The sequence below is a fragment of the Tachysurus vachellii genome, chromosome 3, assembly GCF_030014155.1.
Source record: "Tachysurus vachellii isolate PV-2020 chromosome 3, HZAU_Pvac_v1, whole genome shotgun sequence".
NCBI lineage: Eukaryota > Metazoa > Chordata > Actinopteri > Siluriformes > Bagridae > Tachysurus > Tachysurus vachellii.
This window is the reverse complement of record NC_083462.1, coordinates 3,678,969-3,691,626: the sequence shown is the minus strand read 5'-3', so window position 1 is coordinate 3,691,626 and position 12,658 is coordinate 3,678,969. Positions and strand designations below refer to the sequence as shown.

At 38.2% G+C, this 12,658-nt stretch overlaps 1 protein-coding gene across 1 annotated transcript in view; it reads left to right on the top strand.

The window, feature by feature from the left end:
• The window catches only part of LOC132842134 (uncharacterized), a 31,561-nt gene extending 19,343 nt beyond the window's left edge, over positions 1-12,218 (top strand). Inside the window, exons 5-8 of the mRNA XM_060864801.1 lie at positions 1,990-2,277; positions 4,360-4,647; positions 6,032-6,211; positions 12,152-12,218. Of these exons, the coding sequence (XP_060720784.1) occupies positions 1,990-2,277; positions 4,360-4,647; positions 6,032-6,211; positions 12,152-12,218 (823 nt within the window). The remainder of the gene's footprint in view (positions 1-1,989; positions 2,278-4,359; positions 4,648-6,031; positions 6,212-12,151) is intronic.
• The last annotated feature ends 440 nt before the right edge of the window (positions 12,219-12,658 follow it).

Below are 12,658 nucleotides of genomic sequence, written 5' to 3'. Positions count from 1 at the left end.
AGACAGTGGAGAAAGTGATGCCAGAGATTGAAGAATATGAGGAAGATGAAGATTATTATTTTGAAGAAGAGAGTGATTTCCTGCTGGATCTGTTCTCACATGTGAAGCAGTATGAGAGTGAAACACACAGCAGTGTCCTTCCAGCATTGCTGCCAGTTTACCGGTCACATCCTGCTGTCAGTTTTGAAGAGTAAGTTATTATATTTGTCAGATCTGTTTTATTGCTCTGTGCTCTACAGCTGATTAAAGCCCTGTTTATAATTTCTGTTAGTTTAACATTGTAAACTAAATGTTCTGCTGGTTCATAACTTTAATAAATACATTTATAAATTCTTCCAAAAAATGTGACTGAATAAATAAAGTATCTGATTTGGGGAAATAATGGAGTGAAACATGCTGAGCTCCGTAACAGAGTCTGAGGCATCATTTTAACCAGAAACAGAAGTCCAGAGTTTATTTCCTGGTGATGGTGCAGACTCTCCATGACAGAATATGATCTTTATTATGTGATGATTTTATTTTTTTAAACAGAAAACAAAACCCCTAAAACCTCCAGTTCTTTGTGATGGTCAGCGTGATTCTGTTGTGTATTAAATGTACTTTATATACACTGTACAATTTATTATTATTATTTTATTTTATTTTTTAAATTAATAACAGATTTGTAATGCTAACTATCAGACTGCAGTAAAATCAGGGTTAATAATGAAGAGAACTGGAGAGTAAACAAGATTCTGTTTTTTTCTTCTTTTGGTGGATTTACATCCAGTCTGTTGTGTCAGTGCTCTTTACAGTACATCACTGAGTGGGATTAAAAAATAAAACAAATACAGGGCTCTCAAGTTTTGAAGACAGGCAGGAGTGACATATTTTTAATATGTCTAGAACCCCCCCCCCACCCCACCCCCACCCCATAAAACATCAACAACAACAACAACAAAAAAGACAATTTATGACATAAAACCTTCCAAAACTTAATATTTGAATTAAACAAAACATATGAAATTATACAATGTAGTGCTGGTGGTTAGTAGCCTTATTTTTCTGAGATTTAATTTATGATAAATTCATTATTTTATAAAATGTCATAAAGCTGGGGCCCCCTGGCAGCATCTCAGGGCCCCCAGTTTGAGAACCACTGGCCCTAGACTACTTGTTCTGAGCAGGTGTTGTCAGTGAACCGGCTGTAAAACTGTTGGCTAAGTTACAGACACTCATGAAAAACTGATGCTGATGATCTGGGAAACGTCTCTAACAGCAGTCACAATGTCATTGTTTGTGTCAAACAAGTTGTGAATTTGTTGTAACATTAAAACAGGAGATCATGACTTACTCTGTACTTAAAGTGATGCTCACAGCTCCAGTGGTTTTCTCTGTGGGTGAATGAGGATGATGCTGAACAATTCCAGGATCTGCTTTTTTTTCATTGGTTGTTGCATTTAATCTTACCCAGATACAATAGTGCTATTTTCTGATTGGCTATTGTGTAGCCTCTTTTTTTGATTGGCTGATAAGTGTCCAGGGGAACTCCAGGGGAGACGCGCTTGATTCCTGCCCGGTTCCATAGAGACAGCGGTGTGCACGGATACACTTTGAGCCCTGCCATATATTGAATATATGATAAATAGTATGTTTTTCTGCGTGAGAAATACAATGTGTGGTGGGAGAACGTGATAAAAGACCCAAGTGAGTGACTGTCACGCTCAATGCGTGATACTTGAGAGCCCTGCAAATACATTTCAGTACCCAGTATATGAGAGAGTTTGTTCATCTTATGTCAGAGGGGGCGTGGCCAGGAGGGGGTGTGGCTTTCTGTAGGGATTCTGTAGCTCTTGTATTTCTAGGATTATTCCAATAATTATAAAATATTAACACAAACAAAAGTAAGTAAAGTGGAAAAACTTTATTTCTTCGGTATTTTTCTCTCTGTATGTGTGAGAGTTCTCTCTGTGTTTACTGTAATAATGTGAATCTTTCACTTTTCTCCAGCTTTTACTTTACAGACAGAGAGAAAAAGAAGAGATGGAGAAAATTTCTACTGGATTTGTGTCTGCAAACAGCTCTACACCAACCACAAAACATCCAGGAGACAGTGGAGAAAGTGATGCCAGATATTGAAGAATATGAGGACGATGAAGATTATTATTTTGAAGAAGAGAGTGATTTCCTGCTGGATCTGTTCTCACATGTGAAGCAGTATGAGAGTGAAACACACAGGACTGTCCTTCCAGCATTGCTGCCAGTTTACCGGTCACATCCTGCTGTCAGTTTTGAAGAGTAAGTTATTATATTTGTCAGATCTGTTTTATTGCTCTGTGCTCTACAGCTGATTAAAGCCCTGTTTATAATTCCTGTTAGTTTAACATTGTAAACTAAATGTTCTGCTGGTCCATAACTTTAAGAAATACATTTATAAATTCTTCCAAAAAATGTGACTGAATAAATAAAGTTTCTGATTTTGGGAAATGATGGAGTGAAACATGCTGAGCTCAGTAACAGTGTCTGAGGCATCATTTTAACCAGAAACAGAAGTCCAGAGTTTATTTCCTGGTGATGACTCTCCAGTTCTTTGTGATGGTCAGCATGATTCTGTTGTGTATTAAATGTACTTTATATACACTGTACAATTCATTATTATTATTATTATTTTTAAATTAATAACAGTTTTGTAATGATAACTATCAGACTGCAGTAAAATCAGGGTTAATAATGAAGAGAACTGGAGAGTAAAGGAGACTCTGTTCTTTTCTTCTTTTGGTGGATTTACATCCAGTCTGTTGTGTCAGTGTTCTCTTCATCACTGAGTGGGATTAAAAAAACAAAACACATACAGGGCTCTCAAGTTTTAAAGACAGGCAGGAGTGACATATTTTAAATATGTCTAGAACCCCCCCCCAAAAAAAAAACATCAACAACAACAGCAAAAAAAAGACAATTTATGACATAAAACCTTCCAAAACTTAATATTTGAATTAAACAAAACATATGAAATTATACAATATAGTGCTGGTGGTTAGTAGCCTTATTTTTCTGAGATTTAATTTATGATAAATTCATTATTTTATAAAATGTCATAAAGCCGGGGCCCCCTGACACCATCTCAGGGCCCCCAGTTTGAGAACCACTGGCCCTAGACTACTTGTTCTGAGCAGGTGTTGTCAGTGAACCAGCTGTAAAACTGTTGGCTAAGTTACAGACACTCATGAAAAACTGATGCTGATTATCTGGGAAACGTCTCTAACAGCAGTCACAATGTCATTGTTTGTGTCAAACAAGTTGTGAATTTGTTGTAACATTAAAACAGGAGATCATGACTTACTCTGTACTTAAAGTGATGCTCACAGCTCCAGTGGTGTTCTCTGTGGGTGAACGAGGATGATGATGAACAATTCCAGGATCTGCTTTTTTTCATTGGTTGTTGCATTAAATCTTACCCAGATACAATAGTGCTATTTTCTGATTGGCTATTGTGTAGCCTCTTTTTTTGATTGGCTGATAAGTGTCCAGAGGAACTCCAGGGGAGACGTGCTTGATTCCTGCCCGGTTGCATAGAGACAGCGGTGCGGACTGATACATTTTTAGCACTGCCGCATATTAAATATATGATAAATAGTCAAATAGTTTTTCTGCGTGAGAAATACGATGTGTGGCGGGAGAGCGTGATAAAAGACAGTGACTGTCACGCTCAATGCGTGATACATGAGAGCTCTGCAAATACATTTCAGTACCCAGTATATGAGAGAGTTTTTTCATCTTATGTCAGAGGGGGTGTGGCCAGGAGGGGGTGTGGCTTTCTGTAGGGGTTCTGTAGCTTTTGTAGTTCTCGGATTATTTCATTCATTCATTCATTCATTCATTCATCTTCTACCGCTTATCCGAACTACCTCGGGTCACGGGGAGCCTGTGCCTATCTCAGGCGTCATCGGGCATCAAGGCAGGATACACCCTGGACGGAGTGCCAACCCATCGCAGGGCACACACACACACTCATTCACTCACGCAATCACACACTAGGGACAATTTTCCAGAGATGCCAATCAACCTACCGTGCATGTCTTTGGACCGGGGGAGGAAACCGGAGTACCCGGAGGAAACCCCCGAGGCACGGGGAGAACATGCAAACTCCACACACACAAGGTGGAGGCGGGAATCGAACCCCGACCCTGGAGGTGTGAGGCGAACGTGCTAACCACTAAGCCACCGTGCCCCCCCCGGATTATTTCAATAATTATAAAATATTAACACAAACAAAAGTAAGTAAAGTGGAAAAACTTTATTTCTTCTGTATTTTTCTCTCTGTATGTGTGAGAGTTCTCTCTGTGTTTACTGTAATAATGTGAATCTTTCACTTTTCTCCAGCTTTTACTTTACAGACAGAGAGAAAAAGAAGAGATGGAGAAAATTTCTACTGGATTTGTGTCTGCAAACAGCTCTACACCAACCACAAAACATCCAGGAGACAGTGGAGAAAGTGATGACAGGGATTGAAGAATATGAGGACGATGAAGATTATTATTTTGAAGAAGAGAGTGAATTCCTGCTGGATCTGTTCTCACATGTGAAGCAGTATGAAAGTGAAACACACAGCAGTGTCCTTCCAGCATTGCTGCCAGTTTACCGGTCACATCCTGCTGTCAGTTTTGAAGAGTAAGTTATTATATTTCTCAGATCTGTTTTATTGCTCTGAGCGCCACAGCTCATTAATTGCTGTCAGTATAACGTTGTAAACTAAATGGTTCATAACTTTAAGAAATACATTTATAAATTCTTCCAAAAAATGTCACTGAATAAATAAAGTCTCTGATTTGATCACTGGAGTGAAACATGCTGAGCTCCATAACGGAGTCTGAGGCATCATTTTAACCAGAAACAGAAGGCCAGAGTTTATTTCCTGGTGATGGTGCAGACTCTCCATGACAGAATGTGATCATGTGACCAGCGTGCTCTCTATAATTGAACTCTATGAGCTGTACAGATGAGGACTTCTGATGTTCAAACACTACAAATGTATTAGATGTGTCATTAATAGAAAGCTGAGCTCTGTGATGTGATTTGTACATTTCAGTGATGAACATCGTCACATTTTAGACTCATGAAGCATCATTACACCCTGATGAGTAAATTCTGTGTCCTGATCTTCATATTACATGTAGATGTTGTAACTTTTACACTTAAAGTGGAAGTTCACCTTTTTATACATTTGAGCGATTGATTTCTAGTCACTCAGACAGTTTTATATCATTACATGATGTTTCAATATGTATATTTCATCCATTAAGGATGTTTATTTTTTAAACAGAAAACATAAACCACTAAAACCTCCAGTTGTTTGTGATGGTCAGCGTGATCCTTTTGTGATTCAGTTTTTTCACTTCTTTAGGGGTCGTAGGTTCAGGTTCTGGAGGAAGACAAACCACTGTTTAATTTAAATTAATTTAACAAATGATTTAATCAGCTGTTATAAAAATGTCCTGGGGTGTCTAGAAATCACCCTACAAGAGTTTAGAAATGTGAAAAAAGGTGAACTGCCCCTTTAAGTGACTCTGATTAATTAAAAATCCTGTTATTTCATATTTTACACTTAAGTAGAAGTACAGAAATCAATTAAATGTACTTTATATACACTGTACAATGTATTTATTAATTAATAACAGTTTTGTAATGATAACTATCAGACTGCAGTAAAATCAGGGTTAATAATGAAGAAAACTGGAGAGTAAATGAGACTCTGTTCTTTTCTTCTTTTGGTGGATTTGTTGGGTTCTAAAACATAACATCCAAGCAGGCTATAAGTATATGAGAGAGTTGGTTCATCTTATGTCAGAGTGGTGTGGCCAGGAAGGGGCGTGGCTTTCTGTAGGGATTCTGTAGCTTTTGTAGTTCTCAGATTATTTCAATAATTATAAAATATTAACACAAACAAAAGTAAGTAAAGTGGAAAAACGTTATTTCTTCTGTATTTTTCTCTCTGTATGTGTGAGAGTTTTCTCTGTGTTTACTGTAATAATGTGAATCTTTCACTTTTCTCCAGGTCTCACTTTACAGACAGAGAGAAAAAGAAGAGATGGAGAAGATTTCTACTGGATTTGTCTCTGCAACCAGCTCTACACCAACCACAAAACATCCAGGAGACAGTGGAGAAAGTGATGACAGAGATTGAAGAATATGAGGAAGATGAATATGAAGAAGAGAGTGAATTCCTGCTGGATCTGTTTGTGTGTGTGTGTGTGTTTGTGTGCGTGTGTGTGTTTGTGTGTGTGTGTGTAACTTTTCTACTGTGATTAGATACATTAGGTACACAGCAAAAAGTCCAGTGTTGAATTAACTCTCACAGAGTTGATTTTAACACTTTATTGGAGTTTATGTAGCTCCACACGCTCTAGAGTTAAATGAACGCTTTAAGACAGTTAAACATTTTACACTGTGCCACAGTTCATTATTTGACTCTGAAAAAGTGTTAAAATGACACTAAAAGGGATTCAGATAAACACTGTTCAGAGTTGTGTGTTTTAGGAGGTTAGAATTAGTTTCACTCTATAAAGCCTCAAAAGAGCTTTGAAGATCAAATAGCTTACAAACTGTAATATCTGACATTTGTATAAAACACCTTTCCTCACTTCAGTGTACTCTGAATGCATGAAGATGTTCTTCAAAATTCTCTGTAAATAGTTTGTTTGCCAAAATATTAATGCAATTGTTAATCAAAAGTATATCACTTATTTAACAGAAGACTGGAATTTTACTTTCCATTGCACTGCAAACAACACGTCCAGCTCTATATTCTAAACCAGGGGTCACCAACCTTTTTAAGACTGAGGGCTAGTACGAAGGGCTACCGGTTTGATACAAACTTCCTCAAGAGCAAAATTGCACAGATCACTTTTTAATAATAATAATAATAATAATAATAATGATAATAATATTATTGTGAAGAGACTGCTCACATGTCAATGTTAATTATTCTCCACAATTATTAACAATGATTTATACAACAATGATGGAAGGAATATTCACAAGTAATTTAGTCTTTTTCAAAAAATGTTCACATTTCTGTGCACCATTTTTAGTTTAATTTTATGGTGTTTTCAATGAACACATGTTATCTCTTCTTTGTCTGTAAATGTCTGTTAGTGGGAAGCCTGGCACTGCATTCTGCACACCAGTGTACTGTAATCTGGTGAATAATTTGACACTGCAAGTCTGAGTGAGTCTTGTAAATGTGCATCAGTAAGGCGTGTTCTGTGTTTGTTCTTGATAAAGTTCATTTTAGAAAAGGCTGATTCACAGAGATAGGTTGAACCAAAAAGGCATGCAAATTTCATAGCTGCTGTGCTTTACAGTACACCAGTGTACTTTTCTGTGTCCACAAGGCACCAAAAGTTTGATGCAGACTGATGGGCTTTGAGGTGGAAGTCATTTTGCAACGTTAGGATTTCTATCTCTACCTGTCCAGCATCCAATTTGAACAGAGCACTTAGTTGCTCAGCAGTGCATGTCATGTTCACTTGCATGAAAGGATTTGTAACGGCTTTTTCTGTCCGTAATGCCACGCCGGGTGGGTAGTTAGCATTGAAACTTTCGTGACGCAGACTGAAGTGTCTCGCCACATCGTGCCGCTTTGCCGTCGCAACAGTCGTCCCGCAAATGAGACACACACATTGACTGATGTAAAAAGAACTCTTCCTCCCAAACACTGTGAAAATGGTATGTTTTCTGTCGCTTTTCTGCCATTTTTTAGGGGCTAAAGCACAACTAACTCCTCATCGTTGCTGCACCACTTCCTTGTGTCAGGAGTCGGACGTGACGTGCGCGCAATATTGACATTTGACTTCAGAAAAGACCAGAGTTCGTTATATACATAAAAGATTTTTGTTTTAATTTTTTTTATTAAATAAAATGAAATTAAATATCGCCATTTTAAAATCTACGTTAATGCAAGCGTTTTTTATTCAAAAACTACAGCAAGAAAATTTTTTTAGGCGTAGCGATATTTTTGACCAGTGCAATTTTAGAACGTGCCTCGCGGGCGCCTTAAGTGCTCCTTGCGGGCGACCAGGTGCCCGAGGGCACCGCGTTGGTGACCCCTGTTCTAAACCATCAACTTTAACCCAGCTGGCTGATAAAACATCTTTAGACATTTCACAGGTTTGATTGCTGACCACATTCTCTTCTGTGATTAAAAAAGGGACTTTGAACATGTTTGGCTTAAAGAGTGAAAAAGTATTGGCCCCCATCCTTTTTTTTTTTTTTGCACATTTGTCCCACTTTAATGCAGTGGTCTTCACTATTTTTTTCTTGTTAGCCACACTGATAGGACAAAATCAATAGGACAGCCACTTTCACCGCAAAGTATGCCAAGTTATTCAGTCTTAAATAGCTTATCTGCTTAAATACAATGTACAATATTGCAATACAATAATTACTTAAAAATCATTCTTTATTATGCACCTGTCAAATTGGTAACTGAGACAAGATGATTTCTCTTAATGATAATAAGCAGGATTACCTTAATGCTGAGATGAGACATGTAAGCACAAAGGGTTCGATCCGTGAAGGAGAAATAAAAATTCATCTGTCCACTTTTCTTGAAATTTTCTATGCTCATCTTGTATGACTTGCACCTTTCTTTTTTTAGCAGGTGCGGACTCTCCACAACCTTCGTCTCCGTCTTCCTCTCGAGTTGCGGATGATGCATGCTCCCCATTAGTTACCTCTTTTGTCACTGTCACATTGTTTTGTTGCTGTTCATTTTGTGCGCGGGATTGTTTGATAAGAAATCGATCCATTTTTTAGTCCGTGTGTAGAGTAAACACAAGTTGTTAACTAGCATGAAACACAAACTAGCTTCTGGCAGGCCGCCAAAAACTGGCTATTGCGCAGAAAGCAGTGAGTCAGTGACGAGTCAAATAATATATACTGTATAAATATATATTATTATTTGTAATAGAGCACATTCGTTTTTCTATGCTATCCCTGATTGTTTTTAATGTTATTTAAATGAAAAATAAATTTTAACCACGTGATCATATCTTAGGGGGGCACGGTGGCTTAGTGGTTAGCACGTTCGCCTCACACCTCCAGGGTCGGAGTTCGATTCCCGCCTCTGCCTTGTGTGTGTGGAGTTTGCATGTTCTCTCTGTGCCTCCGGGGTTTCCTCCGGGTACTCCCGTTTCCTCCCCCGGTCCAAAGACATGCATGGTAGGTTGATTGGCATCTCTGGAAAATTGTCCCTAGTGCGTGAGTGAATGAGAGTGTGTGTGTGCCCTGCGATGGGTTGGCACTCCGTCCAGGGTGTATCCTGCCTTGATGCCCGATGACGCCTGAGATAGGCACAGGCTCCCCGTGACCCGAGGTAGTTCGGATGAGCGGTAGAAGATGAATGAATGAATGAATGAATGAATGAATGAATGAAAATCCAAACCCACATGGCCCTGTGTGAAAAAGTGTTTGCCCCCTAAACCTAAGTGATTGGACATTAACATTAAAGTTTTACAAACGTGTAAAAAATAAAAAAATCAGGAAGGGGCAAACACTTTTTCACACCAATGTAGATTAATTCAGAACCAATATAATGACCTACAGATGAGCAATGATCACATTGCAGACATGACAGTAAATTGCATCGTCCTTTTATTATTTTTCTCTGATTACTTAATTACCAGGACAATTTGACCCCATCTGGAAACTTAATGTGTCATAACTTGGGTTTTCTTCCACATATTTACATGAAATTTACCAGGATTGTTCCGAATTATGAACTTTGCTAGTAAAATTATTTTTTTCTATTTTCCTTGAACTATGTGTTTGTAACAATAAACATTTTGCATTTTTTTTCCTCCAGGTCAATTTGACCCCGCCACATTTAGTGGCGCAATGAACATACATACAGACAGACAGAAAAATGCACACACAAAATTTCCACTAAAACACGCACCCAAAACACACACACCACACACAGACACAAACACACACAAATAGGGCATTGCATTTCATTAGGCCTCCATAAAAAAAGCTACATATTTGTAAATATTTCACTCTTTTGATATGCCTTTGCCTAGCAGGGGGCAAAATATGATCTACCAAAATTATGCTACACACACACGCACACACACAGACACACACACACAAGCATTGGGCAGTGCAATTCATTAGGCCTCCAGAAAAAAACAAAAGCTACTCATTTGTAAATATTTCACACTTGTTATATGCATTTGTCCAGCTGGGGGCAAAATCTGATCTACCAACAAGCTTCACACACAAACACACCCACATCCACACACACACACACACACACACACACACACACACAATTCTGTGTTTTTATTGATCAGCACCAAAATAACAACCAACTTCCACAAACAAACAAATACTCTCAAATGACAATAAAAACAGATTTCAGTAGGTAGACAATAAACCAGGTGGGTAAAATACAAGACATCCCCTTCTGATAGACTTTTCAGGTTTACTCAGAGAAATCGTCTGAGTCACACTTCTGCTGCTACCTCAGAGCTGAATTCAGGGAAGAGAATGCCAAGAGATGATCAGGAAGTATTTATATAGAATAATGGTAGTATTCAGTGATCTCTACAAAACAAAAGGCATCAGCAGAAACCGATGTGGTAGTTTACACATTTACTGATGATGTCATGAGTTCATTATGAAGTGTCTTGGCTTGGTGCATGTTTATCTGAACAAACTACAAATGATCTGCAACAATATTCTCTGCACTGCTGACACCAGGTTGGACATGATTGGTCATCATGCACAGTGACATTTGATGAAAACCAAACACAGCAGATGACAACAAACCCCTCACACCACAACTGTCAAACATGGTGTTAAAGGAGTGAGGATTTGAGCCACAGGATCTGGGATATCAGTCATTGAGACAATGATGTACTCAACTTTCAAAGTCCAAAGTCCAGACCTAAACCCCACAGAGATGCTGTGAAGGGATTTTAAGGAGAGTTATAAACAAATGCCCTTCAACATCTGTGAAGTGAAGCACTGTTGTACAGATCAGTGTACAACAATCAAATTTCTCCAGTACAATTAATAAACAACTACTGTACAGAAAATGGTTACTTCAAGTTATTACTACTCTGGTAGTTCTACATGTTACTGATTATAGGGTTTACTTATTTCTTCCATATTTTTTTAATGTTGGCTTACTTTTTTGGGATAAACTGAACACATAATGAAACCTGTTGTGTTTTTCCTGTTCATAAAAGTTGATAAGTAACACAATTATTCTTTAAGCCCTGACTAAAACATATAATTTAAGGAGGGGTTCCATTCTTTTTCCCAGGATTGTGCATCATGCGCCATGTAACCTTGTGGGTTTTCTTTCCTTTTCCTTAGCCTGAGTCACAATGGCATTGATGATTGTTTAGCTGGAAGAATCTACACAGCTGTTTCCACTAGCAGCAACATACAGACAGTTCGGTAGGTTTGTGACGTTTTTATTTATTTTTGAAGTGTTTTCCTACATTTTTCTAAGCAACATTGCACAAGTGACTGAAGTAGCCTGTTACTGTAGTAACCGTTTGGAACTAGGAAGTAGAATATTGTGGCAAACATCAGAATGCCATACATACAGTATAATGACTCTTGAAGATCCCACTCGACCAAATCATTAATGAACTGGAACAATCTGTTGTATAAATGTAGTATCTACACTATAATGCCAAAAATATATGGACACCTGACCATTACACCCATGAGTACTTTTTCCCAGACCTCTTACCATAAAATTACACAATTGTATATCTCTGTGTTCTGTAGCTTTACAGTTTCCATTGAGTGTCCTGCACAGAGCCCTGACTCTGACTTAACCTCACTGAACACCTTTGTGATTAACGTTGGGATGTAGAGGAGACTCCAGTTCGAGTCTGATCTCACTAATGCTCTTATAGCTGAATGAACACAAATCCCCACAGCCACAATCCAATATTTAGTGGAAAACAGAAAAGTGGAGCTAACTATAACAGTGAAGTGAAATTTATCTAGAATAAGCACATGTGGGTGTGATGCTCAGATGTACACAAAGGTTTGGCCATAAAGTATAAAGAAAGTGTATACTGTATAGAGAAGGCTGTGGAACCGAACCTCATTAAAGGTTAATTTTTATTTATTTTTTTTGTCTCTTTAGACTTTTCAACAACAGAATTACTGATAAGGAACCTTTCCAAAAAGTTAAGCGCTTCGAGATCTGGTGATGACTGTGTACCCATGTCCTGTTCATTCATTCATTCATCATTCACTACCGCTTATCCGAACTACCTCGGGTCACGGGGAGCCTGTGCCTATCTCAGGCGTCATCGGGCATCAAGGCAGGATACACCCTGGACGGAGTGCCAACCCATCGCAGGGCACACACACACACTCTCATTCACTCACGCACTAGGGACAATTTTCCAGAGATGTCAATCAACCTACCATGCATGTCTTTGGACCGGGGGAGGAAATGTATATGTGGCAAATAAATTTTTAATAGAACATTTCACTATTCTTCCTATTATTTATGCGTTAGCACTTTTGTAATTTTTGTCTGAACAATTATCTTTTATTTCATGGCTTGTTAACATGGTGTATTAAATGTTATTTTCATGTTAGCATCTGGAATGACATGAAAAGGGTACATGTTTTATGCTTTATG